Genomic DNA, 25,945 nt, shown 5'->3' on the forward strand with positions numbered 1-25,945 from the left:
CACTAAGCAGCACTCTGTCAAAATGGACCAATCAGCTCTCTGTAAAATGGACCAATCAGCAGGATGTGGGCGGTGGTCAGTTAAGGGAATAAAAGCAGGCTTCCCCAGCTAGCCAGTCGCAACCTGCTCAGGTCTCCTTCCACATGGTAGAGGATTTGTTCTTTGCTCTTTACAGTAAGTTTTGCAGCTGCTCACTCTTTGGGTCTGTGCTGCCTTTATGAGCTGTAACACCGGGAAAGTCTGCAGCTTCACTCCTGAAGTTAGCCAGACCATAAACCCACCAGGAAAAATGAACAACTCTAGATGCGCTGCCTTTAAGAGCCATAACACTCACCTTGAAGGTCTGCAGCTTCAACTCCTGAAGTCAGCGAGACCACAAACCTACCAGAAGGAAGAAACTGCGGACACATCTGAACGTCTGAAGGAACAAACTCCGGATACACCATCTTTAAGAACTGTAACACTCACCACCAGGGTCCGTGGCTTCATTCTTGAAGTCAGCGAGACCAAGAACCCACCAATTCCGGACACAATACTACCAAATATATGTAACTGAGTATAAGATATGTTTGGTGTTATAATCTCCTAAACATTCTCTAAAGGTAAGATTTCAGTCTTAAAGATTTGAACGCATAATTCCCCCTAGATAGCATCAATCCGTTTTCTTGCATCACCATCATATATTCATATATGGCATTTCAAAAATGTTCCATAGCTAAAAAATGATAGTCACAGGGTGAAATCATGGATGGAAATGGCAGTTTAGTTTGTTTAAATATAGAATATTCTAAAACACAAGTCACTGTTTTAGTCAACTCTCAGCTTTTGGTTAGAAAATTTAAGCAACTTAGAATTAAGGTCGTTATTGGCTTCATTCAGATTTCGAAAATGTGAGTAGACAAAAATAAAAGGCCAGGCACGGTAGCTCATATCTTTAATCCCAGCACTTTGGGGGCTAAGGCAGGAGGATTCCTTGAGACCAGGAGCTCAAGACCAGCCTGGGCAACACAGCGAGACCTTCATCTGCACAAAAATATTTTTTTAATTAGCCAGGCATGGTGGTGCACACCTCTGGCTGGAGTGGGAGGATCGCTTGGCGCCAAGGATTTTGAGGTTTCAGTGAGCTACTGGACTCCATCCTGGGCCATCAGAGCAAGATCTTACCTATAAAAATGGAAAATGTTTAGACTTTTTTAGACTAAAAGTATGGTTATTGTTTGGGGGGGAAATATCCAGTGTCCAAAGTAAACATGTTCCCTGCTCACAATGTACAGTCTAGCTCAACAGCTGACCAAAGGCAGTAACACCGTTTAAGTTACATCAGAAGTACTGGCTCTTATAGTACATCTAGTCTGGGTGAATAAAAGCTTCCCTAAAGAGACGTTTGAGGGTGGCTGCGGTGGTTCACACCTGTAATTCCAGCACTTTGGGAGGCTGAGGCGCGCGGATCACAAGGTCAGGAGATCGAGACCATCCTGGCTAACACGGTGAAACCCCATCTCTACTAAAAAATACAAAAAATTAGCCAGGTGTGGTGGCGGGTGCCTGTAATCCCAGTTACTCAGGAGGCTGAGGCAGGAGAATGGCATGAACCTAGGAGGCAGAGCTTGCAGTGAGCTGAGATCGCACCACTGCACTCCAGCCTGGGCAAAAGAGCGAGACTCTGTCTCAAAAAATAAAAAGAGATGTTTGAGCTAAGATCTGAAGGATGGCAGACCTTACACTAGCTAGAGAAGGTATTGCAGGTAGCTAGCCAATAGCTTGGCAAGTTTTGAGAAGCTAAAAGCAGTTGAGTATGACGAACAGAAAAAAGGGGGCTGCAGCAGTGAGATGAATCCGGAAGGACAGATTCCACCCAGCAGAGGGGAGGGTAAGAGTCACCAGCAGTGCTGGACTGGCCTTTCCAACTGTGTTAAAACATTTGGGGCCGGGCGCTGTGGCTCACGCCTGTAATCCCAGCACTTTGGGAGGCTGAGGCAGGCGGATCACGAGGTCAGGAGATCGAGACCATCCTGGCTAACATGGTGAAACCCCATCTCTACTACAAACACCAAAAAAAATTAGCCGGGTGTAGTGGCGGGCCCCTGTAGTCCCAGCTGCTCTGGAGGCTGAGGCAGGAGAATGGCATGAACCTGGGAGGCGGAGCTTGCAGTGAGCCAAGATTGTGCCACCGCACTCGAGCCTGGGAGACAGGGAGACTCTACCTGAAAAACAAAACAAAACATTTGGACCATTCCCAAGGGTGAATAGGAAGCCATTGAGGGCTTATGACCTTGATGAAATCGGTGCTTGAGAAAACTCAAGTTTTGTTTGGGGAGAATAAGACTGGAATCAGAAACATGGTCCCACTGATCATATGATATGGTAACATAGTAGGAAGATTAAGGTAGCTTTGTGGGCATGGAGACATTTCAAAGCTAAAAACAGTACAGGAGGCATACTTGACAGTTTTCCCAATTTCTCTTATCAGTCAGGATAGACTGGTTATGTTGCTTTGTGTTTTTTTGTTTTTTTGTTTTTTTTTTTGAGACAGAGTCTCATTCTGTTGCCCAGGCAGGAGTGCAGTGGCGCAATCTCAGCTCACTGCAACCTCCACCTCCTGGGTTCAAGCAACTGTCGTGCCTCAGCCTCCCAAGTAGCTGGGATGACAGGTGCCCACCACCACACCCGGGTAATTTTTTGTATTTTTAGTAGAGATGGGGTTTCATCGTATTGACCAGGCTGGTCTCGAACTCCTAACCTCAGGTGATCCACCCGCATTGGCCTCCCAAAATGTAGGGATTACAGGCGTGAGCCACCATGCCCAGCCTGGTGTGTTGTTTTAAAACACCCAAAAAAATTATTGGCTTAAAGATTTATGTCTTATATGCTAAATACTCATCAGGGGTTGACCTAGGCTAACAAAGCAGAACTGGAAGATCACCAGCCATTGTGACAGAACCAAGAAAGAAAACAGGTAATGAGGCTGGGCGCGGTGGCTCAAGCCTGTAATCCCAGCACTTTGGGAGGCCGAGACGGGTGGATCACGAGGTCAGGAGATCAAGACCATCCTGTCTAACACGGTGAAACCCCGTCTCTACTAAAAAATACAAAAAACTAGCCGGGTGAGGTGGCGGGCGCCTGTAGTCCCAGCTACTCGGGAGGCTGAGGCAGGAGAATGGCGTGAACCCGGGAGGCAGAGCTTGCAGTGAGCCGAGATCTGGCCACTGCACTCCAGCCTGGGCGACAGAGCAAGACTCCGTCTCAAAAAAAAAAAAAAAAAGAAAAAGAAAACAGGTAATGAAACAGGCATTGGCTTTGAAAACTCACCTGAAATTGATACATGTGACTTCTGTTTTCAATGGACCAAGCAATTCATAGCCACACCCAACTTCAATTGTGCAGGAAACTGCAACCCTACTTTTTGTCCAGTATTTGTAAATCGCTCTAATGACAACAACAGGCCACTCTTTCAATAATTTTATTCTCCTTCCTTCAAGAACATATACTTATCATGGGAGAAAACCTAAAAGTGCCTACTAGTCAGGCATTGAGCTAAAATTGTGTGTGGAGACCCGGATCTACACACCCAGTACACAGTGGTGGGACAGGGACAGAAAAATTGCAGGAAGCACTTGCCTTCAGAAAGGGGAAGAATGAAGTCACTGGTCAGTAACAATTATGAAATGACACTGGAGACCATTTGAGGGTCCTCTGTCCTGACAGAGGGGAGTGGTATTTGTAAGGCCTATTAGGATGGGTTCCCTGCTCCACCATTTTGCATGACTTTTAGCTCCATCCCTCATTTGCTGTACACATTACCTGTCATTCCTGCTTTCAAACTGGCTTTAAAAAATCTGGCTGGGCGCGGTGGCTCACACCTGTAATCCTAGCACTTTGGGAGGCTGAGGTGGGTGGATCACCCGAGGACAGGCGTTCAAGACCAGCCTGGCCAACATGGTGAAACCTCATCTCTACTAAAAATACAAAAATTAGCTGGGTGTGGTGGCAGGTGCCTGTAATCCTAGCTACTGGGGAGTCTGAGGCAGGAGAATCGCTTGAACCTGGGAGGCGGAGGTTGCAGTGAGCCGAGATCACGCCACTGCACTCCAGCCTGGGTGACAGAGTGAGACTCTCAAAAAAAGAGAAAAAAATAACTTGGCAAATGCAGTTAATAACAACCATGGTACTAAGATTGTTTTCCAAGTTCTTCACGTAAGATTTCAAGCTTGTTACATTTATTCCCTTCCAAGTTATCACATGTGACAGTTTTACCAGAAGGACTGACATCCTTCCAAACACCAATGTCAGTTCCACCAATCACCATCCTTCCAGCTACCCAAGCTGGCAAAACTATGTCGTTATTCTTGACTCCCAGTCTCTCTCATCTCCCACATCCAATCTGGAAATCCTGCCAGTGGATTCCATCAATTCTGTTACTATTGGATTTTTTAAAATTTTAATTGTACACAAAGCATTTACCTGTAAGCCAGACACACAAGTACAGACCTAACAAATCTGTGAGATTGTTACAGATTTTACAGAAGAAACTCAGGCATGGAGAGGCTAATTAACTTGTCAAGGCACAAAGCTATTAAGTGGCAGAACTGAGCTTAATCACCGTGCTCTGACCTGAAGCTGTCCTTACATGTCTGTCTTTGACTGCTACCATGACTACTTGTCCTCCCTGAATATGCTCTTCATTAGCCAATTCCATATTTCTGAACATCCCCACCCTCAGTTTGGGGGAATGGCTGTTGCTGACAATCTCCTGAGTTGGCCTGCTCCTCCGAGGCACCTTCTGCTTCTACTCTGTGTATTGGGCTCTGGGCCAAGGCCTCCTAATATCACCATCCCAAAGCTGTTACTCCCACCTTGGATAAAAACCTGGGTGAATCAACATTAAATGAGCAAAGATAAACTTTTGTTTTTTATTTTTTTAGAGGTAGGATCTCATTGTGTTGCCCAGGCTGGAGTGCAGTGGCACGAACATAGCTCACTGCAGCCTCAAACTCCCAGGCTTGGCCGGGCACGGTGGCTCATGCCTGTAATCCCAGCACTTTGGGAGGCCAAGGGGGATGGATCACAAGGTCAGGAGATCGAGACCATCCTGGCTAACACGATGAAACCCCGTTTCTACTAAAAATACAAAAAATTAGCTGGGCGTGGTGGTGGGCACCTGTAGTCCCAGCTACTCGGGAGGCTGAGGCAGGAGAATGGTGTGAACCCAGGAGGCGGAGCTTGCAGTGAGCCGAGATCGCGCCACTGCACTCCAGCCTGGGTGAGAGTGCAAGACTCCGTCTCAAAAGAAAAAAAAAAAAAAAAAAACTCCCAGGCTCAAGTGATCTTCCCACCTTAGCCTCCTGAGTAGCTGGGACTACATGCATATGCCTCCACACCTAGCTTGTGTCTGTGCGTAAATAGGGTCTTGCCATATTGTACAGGCTGGTCTCAAGCTCCTGGCCTCAAGCAATCCTCCCACTTCAGCCTCCCAAAGTGCTGAGATTATAGGCATGAGTTACCATATCCGGCTAGATAAACTTTTGTTGTTGACTGACATTGTCCACAGAAATCTGCCTAGTATCCCAACAGGGAATTTCTTAGGGCTCTCCCTGACAACTTTGTTCTTCCTGTTTTGGGGGTTACCCAAATTAGAAATCATTTTCACTTTGTTATCCAGAATGATGTGGTTTCTTCTTTGTTTTGCCTCTCCCACAACCCCACTGGGCTTATCCCACCCCAATTTAGGCCCCACCCATCTTTCTCCTCCAGAAATAAGTCCCCTCCAAGTTTTGAGAGTCTTGCTCTGTTGCCCAGGCTGGCGTGCAGTGGGGTGATAATTGGCTCACTGCAACCTCTACCTCCCGGATTCAAGTGATTCTCATGCCTCAGCCTCCCAAGTAGCTGGGACTACAGGCATGCACCACCACACGTAGCTACTTTTTCTATTTTTAGTAGAGACGGGTTTTCACCATGTTGGCCAGGGTAGTCTCAAACTCCTGACCTCAGGTGATCTGTCTGCCTCGGCCTCCCAAAGTGCTGGGATTACAGGTGTGAGCCACCACGCCCAGCCAGACACTTTTAATTGACTAAGATTGCTCCTCACCAATCTTTTTTCCCCAGATTTCCTTCCCAAGCTATCTAGCCTAGCTGCGCAACTAGGCTTTTTCTTTTTTCTTTTTTTTGAGTTGGAGTCTGGCTCTGTTGCCCAGGCTGGACTACAGTGGTGAGATCTCGGCTCATTGCAAGCTCCGCCTCCCGGGTTCACGCCATTCTCCTGCCTCAGCCTCCCGAGTAGCTGGGACTACAGGTGCTGCCACCACGCCCAGCTAATTTTTTGTGTTTTTAGTAGAGACGGCGTTTCACCATGTTAGACAGGATGGTCTTGATCTCCTGACCTCGTGATCTGCCCGCCTTGGCCTCCCAAAGTGCTGGGATTACAAGTGTGAGCCACTGCGCCCGGCCTCAACTAGGCTTTTTCTAAACATATCTTTAATGCTTGTCATGGTAAGGAATAATGACCCCCTGATTCCTGTCCTCTGCCACTCTATTAGGTATGATTGACAATGTTTTATTTTTCCAGAAATGTTCTTCCATTTTGGTACAGCAAATGTTTATTTTTGTTTTTACAGAAAAAAAGCGGGGGGGGTCATAGTATGCATACTTCCTCATCTGACTTTTTTCTCTTGGAATTCCTTCCACATCAACATAGAGACCTAGTTCACTTTTTATTATTTATTTATTTATTTATTTAGAGACAGGATCTTGCTCTGTCATCCAGGCTGAAGCCCCAGGGCTTAATAATCATAGCTCACTGCAGCTATCCTCAAGCTATGCTCCCACCTCTCAGCCTCCTGAGTAGCTAGGACTACAGGCCCAACCTACTGCCACCACACCAGCTAATTTTTTTTTTTTTTTTAATAGAGACTGGGTCTTGCTGTGTTACCCAGGTGGTCTCAACTCCTGGGCTCAACCGATCCTCCCACCTCATTCTCCCAAAGTGCTGGGATTACAGCTGTGAGCACTGTTCTCAGCATTCACCTTTAAAAACATGTCTAATTATATATCTCAGGGTTTATTTATCCACTTCCCTACTGGACATCTCAGTGACCCAGTTCTGTTGTTTTGGCATTCAGTGCTGCAGTGGACAACCTTCCCCATGTAGTTTATCAAACAGCGATTTCAAATTTTGATAGAGCCTCCCAAGATAAACTAGTATCAAGCCAGTTTGAGAATTTAGTATGCCACTCTCCCCTGCTGAAAACCTTCCGGGGCAATGTAATGGAAAGGACTTCGGTTCTGCCGCCTAGAACCAAGGAGCCTTGGGTCTTTAACCCTCTCTGGGCCTCATGTATTCGCCTGCGTAAAGTCGGTATAATCTCGCGTCTCAGGTTGGTTGTGAGAACCCAGAAACTGCCTCCGTGAAGGCTTGGCATCAGCAGAGGCCTCGGTTGTCCTTTAGTTTCAGGGTGTCCTGGGGCACGGGCCAAAACCTCAGGCTGAACGTGCTAGAGGAACCTTCCTTTCCCTTGCAGATTAGGAAAACTGTGGCACAGAAAGTGCCATAGGGGTTGGTCAAGACCCCACAGCTTTGGTCCACGCTGCTGCGGGAGGCTTCGGATCCTGGTCCCGGGGGACTGCGCACATTTGGATGTGGTCAGCAGGGAGGCCTGGCCCGGCCCCTTCCCCTTCTATCGAGTCCTCTCCCCTAACCAATTCCAACCCTTAACGCCCACAGTCCTCACTCGGTTCGATTCCTGCCCCAGGGGCGACCGGGTGGGGACGTCATTCCTGAACAACTAAAAGCTGCTGCGGCCAGCGTCACCTCCAGCCCCAGCGGAGACGGTGGGGGCCGTAAGGCTTAGGGACTCCGCGTCCTCCATCCAGCTGGGCCTCAGCGTGCCCTCTGTACTTGCCTTCTGCGACCAGTCAATGTGAGTCGGATGTGTGTGTAGACTGCAGACGGGTGTTGTGCAGCTGTGTGACGTGTGTGTTGTGTGGTGAACCGTTCTTTGTGTAGATATGTGACGTGTGTGTGCTGTGGTGCACGGATATAGGGGCTCACGAAGTACCGGATTCCTCGCTCCTAGAGCCCCGATGGTTGCCGACGTTACAGCCCTGCCCAGCTCAGCCTCCGCAGCAACCGCGGTAGAACCCGGAGTTTGCGCGTGCGCGGCTCCGCCTCAGGCTCCTCCCCCGCGCTGGCACTCCCGCCTTCGCCGGCCCTCCCCGCGCTTTACGGCCCGGAACGCCACTTTTACTGCAGTGGCTCCCGCCGCCGCCGTAGCCCCCACCGTCGCTTGTGCTGCAGGTGAAGTGAAGTGAGGTGAGGTGTGGTGTTGGGCCGGTGCCGCGGCCCTTGCCGCGGGGGAGGAGGTGGAAAGTGGGGCTGCGGCGGGCCGGCGGGGGCGACCTGTCAGCCGCTGCTTTGTCTCCTCAGCTCGGGTCCAGTCTGCGCTGCTGCACGGAGGCCGCCCGGGCCAGGCGAGCCGAACCAATGCTGGACTTGGAGGTGGTGCCCGAACGCTCTCTGGGGAACGAGCAATGGGAATTCACGCTGGGTGAGTTTGGGGTCCTCTGTCAGGACCCCATTCGCTGATCCTTGTTTTCTTCTGGGCTCTTCCCACCTCTGTTCTCAGTCTCTCACGCCCCTGCGCCCGCAGCTCCTCACCTCTTTCGTCCTCTCGGCTGTCCGAGCTCCAGGCACTAGACACCCGCTCCAAGTGGCCCGATTTGCCTGTCAGTTGCTCATCTCGGGTCTCAGCAGGGTCTCTTCTGGGACGGTGGGACAGTAGTAGTAAAGACAATAATAGCTGGCTCTCCCCAAATGCCTAATGCCCGGCCCTGCTCTTTTTGAACGTAATTCTCTGTAGTACCCTTCGCCGGCGCCTGAGGATAGGTACTATTGTTATTCCCATTTCCATTTTTCAGACTAAATAATGGCTGAGAAGTGGCTGATCCCTCTGATCACCACTGTGGCCTGTGGTCTGTCTCCCACTGCTTTTCTGGGCTGTGGCTTCCTTCCCCTTTTTGGATGGGAAACCTAGGTTTGGAACCCATGATCAGATGTTGGGGCTCTGGTCAAGGGAGTTGAGTTTGTGTGTGTTAAAGGAACAGCTGACTTGCTTCCCTCTCTCTTTTTTTTTTTTTTTTTGAGACGAAGTCTGGCTCTGTCGCCCAGGCTGGAGTGCAGTGGCGCGATCTTGCCTCACTGCAACTTAACACCTCGTGGGTTCAAGCGATTCTCCTGCCTCAGCCTCCCCAGTAGCTAGGATTACAGGCACGCGCCGCCACACCCAGCTAATTTTTGTATTTTTAGTAGAGACAAGGTTTCACCATGTTGACCAGGCTGGCTGGTTTCGAATTCCTGACCTCGTGATCCGGCCACCTCGGCCTCCCAAAATGCTGGGATTACAGGCGTGTACCACCGCACCCGGCCCCGCTTCCCTCTCTTTTGAAATGTAGTCTGTATCGGATGCTGTAATCCTAAACCCAGACCTCAGTTGTGACAGGTGAAGGTTGGATGAAATAGGAGTTAGGAGGACGTAACATTTAGTTTCTAAAAGATGCAGTTTGGTCGGTTGGGGTTTGCTGGCCCAGCTTTCTCCCTTCACCCTCTCCATTCCCAACATCACTGCTTTTATGTGTACAAGGATGTTTGCATTCAGTAACCCCTGTGTGTTTACTTTGATGTTCCAGCACTAAGAAAAGGGGGTGGGGGTAAGTGTTGGTGCTGTTTGTTTATGCAGGCCTGAACTTTAATCACTCTAATGTGAGCTACTGGACTAAATCAGCTGCTTCATTGGATTATATATTATCCTTGACTCTGGAAGACTCAATTCTGTGGAGACAGTGTATTGGAGAAACCAGGTGGTACAGATTGCTGGTAGGGCCCTGCTGATACTTAGTGGCTACATACATCCTGTGTGTTGTAACGGCCAGTTTTTGTTGTTGGTGTTCTGTTTTAAGACAGTCTCACTCTGTTGCCCAGGTTGGAGTGCAGTGGCACAATATCAGCTCAATGCAACCTCTGCCTCCCAGGTTCAAGCAATTCTCCTGCCTCAGCCTCCTGACTAGTAGCTGGGATTACAGGTATCTGCCACCATGCCTGGCTAATTTTTGTGTTTTTGGTGGAGACCAGGTTTCACCATGTTGGCTAGGCTGGTCTTGAACTCCTGACCTCAAGTGATCTGCCTTGGCCTCCCAAAGTGCTAGGATTACAGGTGTCAGCCACCGTGCCCAACCATAAAAGCCGGTTTAATTTAGGGGTCTTGGTCAAATTCTTTCATAACTTACACCACTCCTGCAGAGTTCTTTCCAAAATATTAGCTGGTACGAAATGCTTCATTCTTTTGTGAAGCACTAACAGCTTAGTTGGGAGGCTAGTGATACCATGCTAATGCTGTTTGGCTTCTGGTTAACTCCTTTCCTCCCCTCTCCTTGACAGCTTCTACCCAAGCAAGATCCTCCCAGGGCCAGGTAAAAACCACAGCCATAGCTTCAAACTGTGCTTGATAGTGTGACTAGGTTGTGGATCTCTTGGTGGTACAAGCATTCAGAGTCCCTTGGTCAAAAGTAGTGGCTAGGGACTGGGTGCAGTAACTCATGGCTGTAATCTCAACACTTTGGGAGGCTCAGACAGGAGGATGGCTTGAAGCCAGGAGTTCAAGACCACCCTAGGCAACATGGTGAGACTTCGTTTCTACAAAAAAAAAAAAAAAAATTAGGTTAGTCAGGCCTGTAGGCTCAACTACTCGGGAGGCTGAGATGGAAGGATCACTTGAGGCTGGGAGGTCAAGGCTGCCATGGGTCATGATCACACCACTGGGCATGATCCTGGGTGACAGAGGGAGACCCTGTCTCAAAGAGATTTAAAAAAAAAAAAAAAGTTAACTAGGATATTAATTGAGATCAGGATTTCCAGAAAACTGAGTGAGAGAGCAAGGCTTCTCTCGGAGCTATTGTTTTGACACCCTAACCCTGACACCTAGCTCTGGTAGTTTCCCAGGAATCGAGGATTTACATAGTTCTTTCAAACTGTCTAAATAGCAACCAAAAACAGTGAGAAGGGCATTTCTGTATATTAGGTCCAGAATTGAATTTTAGGAGAAAGCTCATAGACTGACCCAGAGCCTTCATGATTCCCGTGGGTCTTAAAGTTCATTTTTACGTGGTGTCTGCCTGAGAGATGGTGGTCATTTAACTTTATCAGTCATTTTCCACCCCTTTCAGTCAGGAAAGTCATTTTCCACCCCTTTCAATCTCCTTCCCACCCCTGAACACATCCAAACTACATTTGGGGCTGTTAGGTAGGGATTGGTCTCAGAAGGGAATCTGTTTTAGAATTACATGCCTAGGCTAGTGAACCAGGAAGAACTTACCTTTTGCCACCACAAGCTTGTAAGATAGGTGTTGTTATCTCTTTTTGCCAGGTGAGGGACAGGCTCAGAGAGAGAGATGATAAATAAAAGTTGGCAAACAGGCATTTCCTGCTTCCCACGGCTCTGTCCTTCTGAGAGTGGACTCAGCTTTGTCACCAGGTTTCTTATTGGAATCTGCAATTGCAGATGCAATTATCTGCCTGGCATCACAATGGGAAGCTGCATCCTGGCAGCTCCTTGGCTGCCTTCCTGGTGGTATAATGTTGGATGATTAGGGAAATGCCAGCAACACAGGGACAGGAAAACCTGGGCCAAGCAGAATCTCTGTGAATGTGAATGTCACTGATGGTTTGACCAGCGGTGGAGTAAAGGCAGTGCAGATTTGAAATGTTTTTTTTTTTCTTTTTTTTTTTTTTTTTGAGACAAAGTCTTACTCTGTCGCCCGGGCTGGAGTGCAGTGGCGCGATCTCGGCTCACTGCAGCCTCTGCCTCTTGCAATTATAGATGTGCGCCACTAGCTAATATTTTACTTTTAGTAGAGATGGAGTTTCACAGTGTTTACCAGGCTGGTCTCAAACTCCTGACCTCAAGTGATCCTCCCGCCTCGGCCTCCCAAAGTGCTGGGATTATAGGTGTGAGCGTTTGTGCTGGGCCCTGAAATGTTTTCGATGAGAGTTGCAGAATGTATTGATGCAGAGGCAAGTCTCTGAATTTGTTTTTGAAATTAGTCTTGAAAGGGACTAAAAAAGGTAGATTTAAAGGGTCAGTGGAGAAAATACCTTCTCCAAGATTACCTTGTTCCACAGAGACTGAAGGCTCAGTATGTTGAAGGCATCATCTACCTCTGTGAATTGCTTACAAACATTGAAAATTAAGTAATAAACAGTGCACAGTGACTCATACTTGTAATCCCAGCACTTTAGGAGGCTGAGGTGGGGAATCACTTGAGCCAAGAGTTTGAGATCAGCCTGGGTAACATAGTGAGACCCTGTCTCTATTTAAATAAAAAATAAATAAAAATTTTTTAAAAAATGATCTTATTCCCTGAAGAACTTAGTCTAGTGATAGAGAAGGATTATAGAAATAGTTCATTTTATTATAATCAAGTAGAAGATGTATAGGGTACTGTGGAGGGGAAGAAGGGACTTAACCTGATGTAGGAGTTCAGAGAAGGCTTCCTGCCAACCAACAGGAGCTGTAAATCTTCTAGTCAAGTGAAAGAGGAAAAGAAAAACACAGGAGAAAAGATAAATGATGTGTGCAGGGAACTATAAGCAATTTGGTATTATAATTAGAGCATGATGTACTGGTAGAAGAAGAAAATGGATTTCCCATAGTCCCAATTCTGTTTGGTTTTAGCTGCCTGGGATACTATCAAGGATACTTTGTGTTGGAATCTGTTCAAATCTGTGGAAAAGAGGATATGTATTAGTGAAGTGTATTGTGGATATTGGTTTAGGAAGAACTGGATTTGGCAAGGTGGGGAAGGAGGAGGAATCTAGAGGTTTTTGACTTGAGAAACTCTGTTAGATGTTGGACATACATATTGAGACCTAGAATACAGAGAAGATGAAAAGATCACTTTTAATCTGTTGACTTTTATTTGCCTTTAGATGTATATAGAAAACAGATGGAGATATGAGTCAGAAACTGGGTGGTTAGTTGAACCAGGGATGAGCAGAAGAAACATAGCCCATTGGAGAGACTTGGAAAAGTTAGAGGAGAGTAGTATTGGTGGAGAGACAATAGGAGTTCCAGAGAAGGAGGGTGGTCAACAGGATTCATGGTATAGGACCTAAGTGTTCACCTAATTGCTTTGTTTCACAGATGTGCATGACCACCTACAGTTGTGCCTGGCACAGTGATTGGGTGCTGGGAGGTATTGAGGTGAACAAGACAGACAAGGTCCTACCTCTGTGAGGATATAAGGGAGACTAACAAATGGTATGAGAGACTTCATTGAATAAGGCGGTTAGGGAAGTGAGGTGTGACCAAGACCTAAAGTGCAAACAAGAGCTAGCTTTGGGTAGAACATTCCAGATTCCAACAGCAACAAGAGCTAATTCAAAGGCCTGAGGTGAGAAAGAGCTTGATGTATGCAAGTAACAAAGGGTGAACGATGAAAAGAAGATGTAGATGGCTAAGATCCAGAATATTCAGGGCCTTTGTTGATGACATGTTGTTTGGGTTTTATCCGCCTGCAATGGGAAGCCCTTCCATTGAGAGGTTATAAGCAGGCAAGTGATGAGATCTGTGAGACAAAGATTTGTGCGGTTTAGAAGGCTGACCATTCTGTTAGAGCTGGGATAGTGCTCCTGTTTCTTTGCCATTCATATAGTTAGTTCCCTTTAGAGATCTTTCGTAGCCCTCCTTTACCAGTAGCTGTGTGATGACCAGTCACCATGGCTGCTTCATCTGCTCTGGGTGAGTTTCTTCTTGGGTGACTCAGGATCCTAAGATGCTGAGACATCCTTTGATGTGGTAAGTGGAATCCTCCCTCAAGAAACTAGCATGGGCTGGGAGCGGTGGCTCAGGTCTATAATCCCAGCATTTTGAGAGGCCGAGACGGGAGGATAGCCTGAGCTCAGGAGTTTGAGACCAGCCTTGGTGGCATAGCAAGACCCCGTCTCTTTGGAAAAAAGAAAAAGAACGAGACTGGCCATGTGGAGCAGAGAAGCCATGCAGCCTTCCTCTTTCTTGACATCTAACTAACTGAGCTTGTCTGTCTTCTGCACATGGATGTTTGTCCATTCCTCCTGGGATCGACAGCATAGATGTTCCTCCATTTAGGAATGGCAAAGATGAAGGATGCATCCAGCTTGTTCATATTCTCAAACATTTATTGAGTCCCTACTATGTGCCAGGTTTTATGCTATGAAAGGCTGAAAAGTACTTTTTTAAAGATTATAAGTCAGCCTTGCGATGATTGCCTTCAACTTTCTTCAAATGAAGAATGGCCTCTCAGATGAGGGCAGAATCAGATTGTTTGTTTAAATGAGATGAGCCATGAGCTTTTTACCTTCTAATTAATTTTTCATTTGTAATTCTTTTTTGCACATCTCATCTCTTTGACCTGGAGGCCAGCTGATTTAAATGTGAACTGGCTGCCATTGGATGAAACCATGGTCCCTTTTCCTTCCTTTCTCTTGTCACCCACCCTACAATCCATCAGTCCCACTCAGTAAATATTTATTCAACAGTCACTGGATTGGCCAGGTGTGGTGGCTCACACCTGTAATTCTAGCACTTTAGAAAGCGGAGGTGGGAGGATTACATGAACCCAGGAGTTCAAGACCAGTCTGGACAACACAGTGAGACCTCTTCCCTACCAAAAATTTGAAAATTAGCCAGTTGTGGTGGCACATGCCTGTAGTCCCAGCTACTTGGGAGACTGAGGTGGGAGGATCTCTTGAGCCTAGGAGACAGAGGTTTCAGTGAGCCAAGATTGTACCACTGCATTCCAGCCTGGGTGACAGAGTGAGATTCTGTCTCAAAACAAAACAAAACAAAACCAGTCACTGGGTGGTTAGCTCTGAGCAGGGTACAAGGCAACCAGAGAGTGGTGAACAGCAGACACACTGTTTTCGAATTCATTTAACTATTAGTCTTTGTTTTTTGATTGTCCAGGACCTGTCTCTATGTGTGTTTCTACTTGTTTAAATTATAATGGACTCTGGAAACAACATTTTTTTTTTTTTTTTGAGATGGGGTCTCACTCTGTCACCAAGGTTGGAGTGCAGTGGTGGGATCTCAGCTTACTGCAACCTCTGCCTGCCAGATTTAAGCAATTCTCCTGACTCAGCTTCCCGGGTAGCTGGGACTACAGGCACGCACCACCATGCCCAGGTGAAATTTTTTTTTTTTTTTTTTTTTTTGTATTTTTAGTAGAAACGGGGTTTCACCAAGCTGGCCAGGCTGATCTCAAACTCCTGACCTTGTGATCCGCCCGCCTCAGCCTCCCAAAGTGCTGGGATTACAGGCGTAAGCCACCGCACCCAGCCTGGAAACAAACTTTTTGATGGTCTTGGTGAGTCCTTAGAATGTTGGAGATGTCATTGGAATTTGGATTACTTAAACTGGAGGCATATGTAAATCTGCTTATAATGGGCCATGAGTTAAAGAACCAAGTGTTAAGAGTTAGATATTCAGGAATGCCTCACCCTGTCGCTTTTTTTTTTTTTTTTTTTCCTCCTGAGGCAGCACCTGGATCTGTCACCCAGGCCAGAGTACAGCCTCCACCTCCCAAGCTCAAGACATCCTTTCACCTCAGCCTCTTGAGTAGCTGGGACTATAGGGGCACACCATCATGCCTGGCTAATTTTTTTTTTTTTTTTTTTTTTTTTTGAGGTAGAGTCTCACTCTGTAACCCAGGCTGGAGTGCAGTGGCACAATCTCGGCTCACTGCAAGCTCTGCCTCCCAGGTTCATGCCATTCTGCTGTCTCAGCCTCCCAAGTAGCTACAGGACTACAGGCGCCCACCACCACGCCCGGCTAATTTTTTGTTTTTGTTTTTTTTCTGTTTGTTTGTTTTTTTCAGTAGAGACAGGGTTTCACCATGTTAGCCAGGATGGTCTGGATCTCCTGACCTCGTGATCTGCCCGCCTTGGCCTCCCAAAGTGCTGGGATTACAGGCGTGAGCCACTGTGCCCAGCTGCCTGGCTAATTTTTTTGATTTTTTGTAGAGACAGCGTTTCATCCTGTTGCCCAGGCTGGTCTTGAACTGCTGAGCTTAAGCGATCCACCCACCTTGGCCTCCCAAAGTGCTGGGATTACAGGTGCGCATGAGCCACTGCACCCAGCCCCTGTCACAATTCTTTTTTTTTTTTTTTTTTTTTTTTTTTTTTTTTTTTTTTTTTTTGAGACGGAGTCTTGCTCTGTAGCCCGGGCTGGACTGCAGTGGCCGGATCTCAGCTCACTGCAAGCTCCGCCTCCCGGGTTTACGCCATTCTCCTGCCTCAGCCTCCAGAGTAGCTGGGACTACAGGCGCCTGCCACCTCGCCCGGCTAGTTTTTTGTATTTTTAGTAGAGACGGGGTTTCACCGTGTTAGCCAGGATGGTCTCGATTTCCTGACCTCGTGATCCGCCCGTCTCGGCCTCCCAAAGTGCTGGGATTACAGGCTTGAGCCACCGCGCCCGGCCCACAATTTTTTTTTTTTTTTTTTTTTTTTTGAGACAGAGTCTCGATCTGTCGCCCAGGCTGGGGGTGCAATGGCATGATCTTGGTTCACTGCCACCTCTGCCTTCCAGGTTCAAGTGATTCTCCTGCCTCAGCCTTCTGAGTAGCTGGTCCTATAGGCGTGTACCACCACGCTCAGCTAATTTTTGTATTTTTAGTAGAGACAGCGTTTCACCATGTTGGCCAGGCTGGTTTCAAACTCCTGACCCCAAGTAAAAAAAAAAAGTTAGCTGGGTGAGGTGGCTACACTTGTAGTCCCAGCCCCAGCTACCCGGGAGGCTGAGGCAGGAGAAATGCTTGAACCTGGGAGGCGGAGGTTGCAGTGAGCCAAGATCATGCCACTGCACTCAACCTGGGCAACAGAGCAAAACTCCATCTTAAAAAAAAAAAAAAAGATGCATGGACCTTTTTTACATTTTACATTTTTATTTTTTTAAAGCTTATTAACTATCATTAGTGTTAGTCTCTTTTATGTGTGACTCAAGACAATTCTTCTTCCATTGTGGCCCAGGGAAGCCAAAAGGTCGGGGTTTCACCATGTTGGCTCGGCTGGTCTTGAATGCCTGACCTCAAGTGTTCCTCCCACCTTGGCCTCCCAAAGTGCTGGGATTGCAGGCATGAGCCACCATGCCTGGCCCATGCATGATTTTTGTGATATCCACCACCACAGATAAGCAAAAGAGTCCTTGCATTCAAAGAGTTGGACACCTGTGCACAGTCCAAGTATTCTCTTAGTGCTTGCTGCTTAACTTTATTGTAGCTCTTACTGCTTATTGAACTCTTATTTACTCATGTATCTGTAGACCTTAGTAGCCCCTAAACATCCCCAGGCTTTACTATAGGGACCAGTGCCTAGTGAAGTGGTAGATGTCAATAAATGTATAGCCAAAATAACCACACAGGTTTCTTGCTTTATTTCAGGAATGCCTCTGGCTCAGGCAGTAGCCATTCTTCAGAAGCACTGTCGCATCATCAAAAACGTCCAGGTTCTCTACAGTGAACAGGTGAGTGGTGGCTGATTTGTTTATTGAAATAGCATCCCTCGGCAGTGAATCACTTCCAGAGCTGATGCTTTGGGAAAGGCTGACTGGCAAGGATAGCTGTGTTCAAATGGGAGAATCTCTAGCACCAGCCAGTTATCAAGTACCTTTTCTTTGATTCTGAAACTTTTGCTCTTGATTATCTAGTGCAGCTAGGTTTGGAAGAGCAGTAATAATTGAACCTGTGTTTTACCTGTGCTCAACTTGCCTACAGGCCCTTAAACAGGGACTTTTCAGTGGTAGGTTGCTTCAGAGGCTGTCGCTGGTCTTTTAGGGTGCTTACCATCCACTTCCGTGTTTAAAATTGTCTTTTCTGCTTTGTTGGTTAGTTTGTGTTCAGGATTGTTGTAGTGCAGATCTCTAGCAAGCACAGCATACGAGATTTGAAAGGAAACAGATATAATTCACCCCTTTATCTCTCTCAAAGTGTAGTCTTCCCATCACTGGACTCTCCGAAATCTGCAGTTCTGTGACACAGACCGTGTGCCACCATGTTGAACAGCCTTTGTGGTGTCCTATGTGTCACAAGCCTCAGGGAATAGTTTTGAGCCTACAGAGGCTAAAGGATGTCCTCAATGACTTTTCTGAGACCCTTTGAATACTAGTTTGATTATTTCAGTTCTATTTGTTCCAATTAGTTTCAGATCCTAAAGCAAATGACAGCTTATTTCTGACATGAAGAATGTTATAAATTATAGGTGGGCAAAATTTCTGAGAGGCTTCTCAGTTTGGCTTGGAGCAGAGTCGGAATTGAGCCTGTTACCTATACCCAGAGATTACATTCTGCCATGTTGTACCCCTCTACCAGCCTAGTGAGACCCTCATGTGAGGGATCTGAGAGAACACATGCTTAGTCTCCAAGCAAGTGCTTGAGTATTCATGTGGTGCCTGTGACAGAACAGGGGACTTGTAGGAGTGCGCAAGGTTTCTTGAACCAGTGTAAATTCTCAATGCCAAAGTGGATTCTCATTAATTTTATTTATTTATTTACCTTTTTTTTTTTTTTTTTTTTGAGACAGAGTTTTGCTCTTGTTGCCCAGGCGCCCAGGCTGGAGTGCAATGGCGCAATCTCAGTTCACCTCAACCTTCACCTCCTGAGTTCAAGCGATTCTCCTGCCTCAGCCTCCTGAGTAGCTGGGATTACAGGCATGTGCCACCATGCCCCAGCTAATTTTGTATTTTTAGTAGAGACAGGGTTTCTCCATGTTGGTCAGGCTGATCTCAAACTCCCAACCTCAGTTGATCCACCCGCCTCGGCCTCCCAAAGTACTGGGATTACAGGCATGAGCCACCACGCCTGGCCTATTTAACTTTTAAGAAAATGTATTTTACTTTTTTTGAGACAGTATCTTGCTTTGTCACCCAGACTAGAGTATAGTGACACGATCACAACTCACTGCACCCTCAATCCCCTAGGCTCAAGTGATCCTCCCACCTCAGCCTCCTGAGTAGCTGGGACCACAGGTTCATGCCACCATGTCTGGCTAATTTATTTTTATATTTTGTAGAGATGGGGTCTTACTATGTTTTCCAGGCTGGTCTCAAACTCCTGAACTCAAGTGATCCTCCCACCTCGGCCTCCCAAAGTGCTGGGATTACAGGTGTGAGCCACCATGACCGGCCAAAATTTTTTTCTTTTTTCCTTTTTTTTTTTTTTTTTTGAGGCAGAGTCTTCACTCTGTCGCCCAGGCTGGAGTGCAGTGGCGCGATCTCAGCTCGCTGCAAGTTCTGCCTCCCGGGTTGGCGCCATTCTCCTGCCTCAGCCTCCCGAGTAGCTGGGACTATAGGCGCCTGCCACCGCGCCTGGCTAATTTTTTGTATTTTTAGTAGAGATGGGGTTTTCACCAAAATTTATTTCTTATATCACCACCATCATTGTTTGTTATTCCAATATTTGGGTATAAACAGTGCTAGCATTAAGCTGATTTCCCCCAATATCTTCTAAACAACTTTAACACATTAGCAAATATGGGTTTGACCAGGCACTGTGGCTCACACCACTAACCCCAACACTTTGGGAGGGCCGAGGCAGGAAGATTGCTTGAGTCCAAGAGTTCGAGACCAGCCAGGGCAACATAGTAATTCCCCATCTCTACAAAAAATTAAAAATTAAAAATTAACCTGGAGTGATGGCACACGCCTATAATCCTGGCTATTCGGGAGGCTGAGGTGGGAGGATTATGAGCAGTGAGGTATGATTGTATCACTGCACTTCAGCCTAGGTGACACAGCAAGACCCTGTCTCAAAAAAAAAAAAGGGGGGGGGTTTTGAGTCTGAATCCTGATTTAGATCTCTGCTTTTCTCATTTGTAATTCATGAGAGTTGTGGCATATTAATAAGTAATCTATCTTTCTGTAAAACAGTATAGTTTCTTGATAATAGAATAATCTTTGGGTTTATTTGTTTTTGAGACAGAGTCTCGCTGTGTCACCCAGGCTGGAGTGCAGTATCACGATCTCGGCTCACTGCAACTTCCACCTCCCAGGCTCAAGCAATTCTCCTGCCTCAGCCTCCTGAGTACCTGTGATTATAGGCATATGCCACCAAGCCTGGCTAATTTTTGTATTTTTAGCAGAGATGCGGTTTCACCATGTTGGCCAGGCTGGTCTCAAACTCCTGGCCTTAAGCATTCCACCTGCTGTGGCCTCCCAAAGTGCTGGCATGAGCCACTGCACCGAACCAATGTGATGCTTCTTAAATTTGGGTCCTGTTCTCTTCTTCTGCCTACTTTCTTCCCTTCCTTACCCATTTGTCTTTTTGTTTCCCAAATGCAGAAAACATTTTGTCGGCATTAAACGTTTCAGAAATATCTTCTTGTCTCTATGCAAATCACACCTTGGGAATGAAATGTCAAGTACATCGCATCTTTCTTAGAGGGATAAGGTATTAACTAGTAGCAGATGCTTTTTCTGAACTGCTTCATATGGAGGACAGCTAGGTTACTGGAAGAACCTGCTTAAATACCACATAGTACATGTGTATTTTGGTTTTAGAGATATAAAGTTTAATAAAACATTGACTCTGAGAGTAATTTGATTGCTTTTGAAAATTGCTAGGTTATGTCCTGAATTATAACAATGCCAGGGGAAAAAAAAAAGATCAGATCTTGGGAAAGTATAGGAAAATCCAGATCCTGGCACATTCCTCCTCCAAGCAAGATTCCTGAGAGACTAAAATGTTGCTTCACTCTGCTTACTTCCATGGAATGGCTCTCTCCAAAATGGAACTTTGTGTTCTGGGTTGATACTGGTAATCCAAGGTCAGAGTTCATTGTTCCATTATCTTGCTTAAGACCTAATGGTTTAGACATTCATATAGACCTACTAGAAAATTATAACATTCTTCCTTTAGTTTTTGTCAAGCATGATGGTACTACCTGGGCCTGCTGCCTTGTGGGGATCATTGGGATGGAAGGAAGCAACCTGCACTAATCCCAAAAGACTCTTAGGAGAGAATTTCTCCAATAAGGCCAACACCAGCAGTGACTTGTGGCCTTCCAGCCTGTGTCTTTGTCTCTGATAGCCATATCTCCATCATTCACTTTGTCTAACTTGAGAAGCTCTATAAAGAAACTAAACTTTTGGCTGGGCACAGTGGCTCACACCTGTAATCCCAGCACTTTGGGAGGCCGAGGCGGGTGGATCATGAGGTCATGAGATCAAGACCATCCTGGCTAACACAGTGAAACCCCGTCTCTACTAAAAATACAAAAAAATTAGCCGGGCGTGGTGGCGGGCGCCTGTAATCTCAGCTACTCAGGCGACTGAGGCAGGAGAATGGCGTGAACACAGGAGGCGGAACTTGCAGTGAGTGAGATTGTACCACTGCACTCCAGCCTGGGCAACAGAGCAATACTCCATCTACAAAAAAAAAGAAAGAAACTAAATATTTTGAGCAGCTATGTGTTAAAGAAGGGTGAGGTTTTAGATGGTGTTTTTCTTTCTACTATTGGGCAGCCTCGATCAGAGCTGTGGAGAATCTTCAGACATTGAATCCTTGAATTAATTGAATTGGACCAGAAGCACGCAGATGGGGCAGGCACAAGAGGAGAGTGCTGTGTGCTCGGTATTGGGCTAGGTGCTTTCTGACCTACTGTCTCTGTCCTCCTAGCAACCCTGGAGGGAAGGGATGAAGGTATTCCTATGAAGAAACCAGAGCTTAGAGAAGTTTTGAGAGTTACCTAAGGTCACCAGGGTTCTATTCACTGCTTTGTTCTGCTACTCCCCTCCCCCAGGATTCAGAGGGGGCAAATGCAGAAATGTGACTCTTTAGATCTTAGATTTAGGCTTTTCAGGAAGAAGCACATATGAAATGGGATGGGAGGTTGGTGGGAGAGAGAAGAGGGATAAGAGGGTCATCTCATAATCAGATCACAGTATATTTCTTTGTCCTAGAATTTGATCTAAACCATCAAAGAATAAAAATGTGTTGCCTGTGGATGGTACAAACAGCCCGAGTGTGAATGGATGTAGGTTCAGCTGATAGGCATAAGCAGTATCTACTGAGTTTAGATCCTGGACTAGGCCTTTTCACATGACGTGTATTCCTCACCAACTGCTCTGTAGGTTTGATGGCAATGAACTTCATACTGCATATGTGGACCCTGGATCCTGAAAGGAAAATGACCTGTATATTCATATAACTTTGTCCCTTTTCCCAGGTATTTTTACTCAAGCCCAGAAGGGAGAGGCTCTTTTCATCCGATATTAAGAAACAGCAGCTGCAGGCTAGAAGTAAAAAACACCATGTATTCATGCAGCAGTTTTTTTCTGGTTTCCAAGCACATTAGCTGGAGGAGAGAGGGACTGCCTGCACTTAGATATTCCCTGTGTGTTGCATTTATATTGTAAGGCTTTCAGTAGGTGTTCAGTGAATAAATCAGTTACTCAGAATGTGTTTTATTTTTGTTTTGTAGTCTCCTCTAAGCCATGACCTCATTCTTAACCTGACTCAGGACGGGATCAAACTACTGTTTGATGCTTTCAATCAGAGACTTAAGGTAACTATAAATGACAACTAATGTTTCATGTCCAGCTGGGCCAGTCTTTCTGGAGCTGATTAGTATGTGCTATTGTGAGATGTTTCAAAAACTTATAAGTAGGTGTGGACTTCTTTAGTTCAGAGATCACTACAATGTAGGGAACTGAAGCTGTGCCCGTTCCCCTAAAAAGAGGGAAAATGGAAGTGGTTGGGATGGTCAGAAAGAGGCTGGGAAGAGCTGCTTTCCCAGGCTCCAGAGGGGAAGGTGAAAGAGTGTTGAAGATTTGGGAAACATGCTGTGGGGAAGGGGCTTTCATGTCCAGGAAAACAAGATAATTTTACTTTATTCTTTTGTCAAACACTGTAACTTGGTTAGAAAATGGAAACTGTTCTTCCTAGAATGCTGGGGCTTGGGTTAATAACACCAGCAATGAGTTGATTCTTTAACCCTGAGGAGGAAATGTAATAAAACAACTTACTAATATGTGGAGCTATCTTAATTGGCATTTGAGGGCAATTTGCTAATACCTGTTTCAGTCCAGTCTATTTTTTTGTTTTATTTTGTTTTGTTTGAGATGAGGTCTAGCTCTGTCACCCAGGCTGGAGTGCAGTGGCTCGATCTTGGCTCACTGCAACCTCCACCTCCTGGGTTCAAGCAATCTTCTGCCTCAGCCTTCTGAGTAACTGGGACTACAGGTGCACACCACCACACCTGGCTAATTTTTTTTATTTTTAGTAGAGACGGGGTTTCACCATGTTGACCAGGCTGGTCTCGAACTCTTGACCTTGTGATCTGCCCGCCTCAGCCTCCCAAAGTGCTGGGATTACAGGCATGAGCCCCCGCGCCCAGCCCAGTCTTTTTTTTTTTTTTTTTTGAGACAGAGTCTCACTCTGTTGCCCAGGCTGGCATGCAGTGGGGCAATCTTGGCTCACTACAAGCTCTGCCTCCCAGGTTTAAGCAATTCTCCTGCCTCAGCCTCCTGAGTAGCTGGGACTACAGGCGCGTGCCACCACGCTCGGCTAATTTTTTGTGTTTTTCGTAGAGACAGGGTTTCACCATGTTGGCCAGGCTGGTCTCGATCTCTTGACCTCATGATCCACCTGCCTTGGCCTCCCAAAGTGTTAGGATTACAGGTGTGAGCCACCGTACCCAGCCCAGTCTGTTTATAATATACTCTGTTTATAAATGCCTGGGCCTCACAGGTTAGTCATGTGACACCAGAGTGTAATGGCATTTCATAGTAATGAGAAGCTGGAAGTAACCTAAATAGGCAACAAAAGGGATGGCCAGCAGCCCACAGAATCACAGCATGGTGAAGACAATGTCATACGTTTAGTGAGTGCTTAGTATATACTAGGCACATGGCTGGGTGTTTCACACGCATTTTCTAATTTAATCCTAACACGCCTGTGAATAGGAACTGTTTACTAGCAAGACAACCGAGGGACAGAGAGGATAAGTAGGCTACCTGATGCCAGGCTTTTAACTCAATATTGACAATATGTGGTAGCTGACCACTTAGGCTCTGTTGATGGGTCTGGGAAATAAATGAGAAAAGCTGAAGAAATGTACAGAAGTGTGAGGAATGGGAAGTACCTTTGGATAGGAAAGGAGATAAAATCGAACCGGCAATCCTCTTCTGCTTTCTGTGGGATCCCCATGAAGGAGAGACTGGGGTCCTGCCTGAGTCTTCTGGAAACTGAGCAAGTAATCACCCAGATGTTTTTGGTTGGCACCAGCGTGACCTGACCTGTCTTCCTGCCCTTCCATCCAACACCTTCAGAATCTGCCTCTTCTGATACTGCCTCCTACAGTTGCTCCCCACCCCTTGCCTCAAGCCTAAGAGAGACAGCCCTGTGGAATGAGGCTTTATAAGTCACAACCTTTACAGCCACCCGTCTTTTCCATTTTTATCTTGGCTGCTGCCACATCTCATCCCCTCTGGGGAAATCAGGAGCTTCTGTAGCCCAGAGGTGGAAAATTATGGGCTTTAACCTTCCCAGGGGCTTGTCCCTGTAGTGCAGCAAGCTCCAAGAGATGAAATCTGCTTATTGATGCTCCTGGTAACATGAAGGACTCCAGGATGGCCAGCACTCTGGGTCCATTGCCACAAGTACTGCTTCGTGCCCTGTGATTAGCTCTGGTCCACTGTTTTCCTGTTGTTCAGGCAGGGTCGAAGCACCTGTATGTGTTGGATCTATATGGCTGTTGGCAGGTGGGGTGCCAGTGATACAGGAGGAACATCATACAGGCTCACTTGCACAGGGCAGGTGGTGGGAAGCTTTGGGGGATGATTGGCCAGCTGTAGGGATAGAAGTGAGGGAGGTGAGTGCCTGCGCCTGCTATGAGCCTTCTGGCTGAAGGTAGAGGCCCTCTGCTAGACAAGCCTCAGTGAAATGGCATGCCAGTTTGGCATGGTATACTCCCATGCCCAGATATTCTGAAGGGGACACTGGCTATCTTCTGAATCATAGCTGTTCCCCTGCCCTTCCTTCCACAGCCCCTCCTGGCACTTCTTTTCATGCTTTCAAGCTTCACACCAGGCAGAATTGTCTAACATGAATTAAACACCTTCCCTATGCAAATTAATGAGTCCCTCAAGGGGCTTAACTTAGTGGACCAGTTAATAGAGTACACAAGGAGGGAGGAAAGGGTTCATTCCAGTGCTGTGATGGCCTAGCAGAGGGAGCAGTTCTTTCTAGCAGATAGGATCAAAAGAGCTACATTGTAGGCAAGAAGTTTCCGATTTGTTTCAGTGTTGTGGTCTCTAAATAAAGTTAGGGATAGGGTCTCTGGCCAAAAGTGAACCTACTATCTATTATGTCTCAGTTTCTGTGGCAGTGCCAGATATTCCTGCATACAATGCCCCACAGCCTCTTCCACAATCAGGGTCAGATTGGCAGGACAGACATATTGAGCCAGCTCTGCTTGTGTCTCCACAATGAGAGCCAAACCTCCCAGCTAGAGGATGGTAGATAGTGCTCTGAGCCCCTACTTGTGCTGCTGGCTGCCAAACCCTTGACACCATTGCATGGAGGACTTCATAGTGCTTATTACTTGGCACCACTGATGGCGGAGTGTTAGGTGATGCCTTTTCCTTTATCTCTGCCCTGCCCTGAGTTCTTTGAATTTCATCTGAGGCTGAACCCGTTAAAGAGCAAGCTTCACAAAGGTCCTGAGGCTTTCTTGTTTCAACCAGATCCTCTTCATCAGGGACATAACTGAATACTGTCACACTTGTGTGACAAATATTATGGCTTGCTTTCTAACAGGATAGACCTCCCCCTCCATCTTTTTGTTTTGTAAACAAAATCAACTTCAAAATAAGCTTCCTTCCTTCCTTCTTTCCTTCCTCCCTCCCTGCCATCCTTCCATCCATCCATCCAT

General features: G+C 46.6%; 1 protein-coding gene across 1 annotated transcript in view; it reads left to right on the forward strand.

Annotated features, from left to right (window-relative positions):
• The first annotated feature begins 8,180 nt into the window (after window positions 1–8,180).
• PHAF1 (phagophore assembly factor 1) overlaps window positions 8,181–25,945 on the forward strand; it is a 35,727-nt gene continuing 17,962 nt past the window's right edge. Inside the window, exons 1-4 of the mRNA XM_007994015.3 lie at window positions 8,181–8,305; window positions 8,420–8,540; window positions 17,458–17,540; window positions 22,493–22,576. Coding sequence (XP_007992206.1) covers window positions 8,477–8,540; window positions 17,458–17,540; window positions 22,493–22,576 — 231 coding nt within the window. The 5' untranslated portion in view covers window positions 8,181–8,305; window positions 8,420–8,476. The remainder of the gene's footprint in view (window positions 8,306–8,419; window positions 8,541–17,457; window positions 17,541–22,492; window positions 22,577–25,945) is intronic.

The sequence above is a fragment of the Chlorocebus sabaeus genome, chromosome 5 (assembly GCF_047675955.1).
Source record: "Chlorocebus sabaeus isolate Y175 chromosome 5, mChlSab1.0.hap1, whole genome shotgun sequence".
Taxonomy (NCBI): Eukaryota; Metazoa; Chordata; class Mammalia; order Primates; family Cercopithecidae; genus Chlorocebus; species Chlorocebus sabaeus.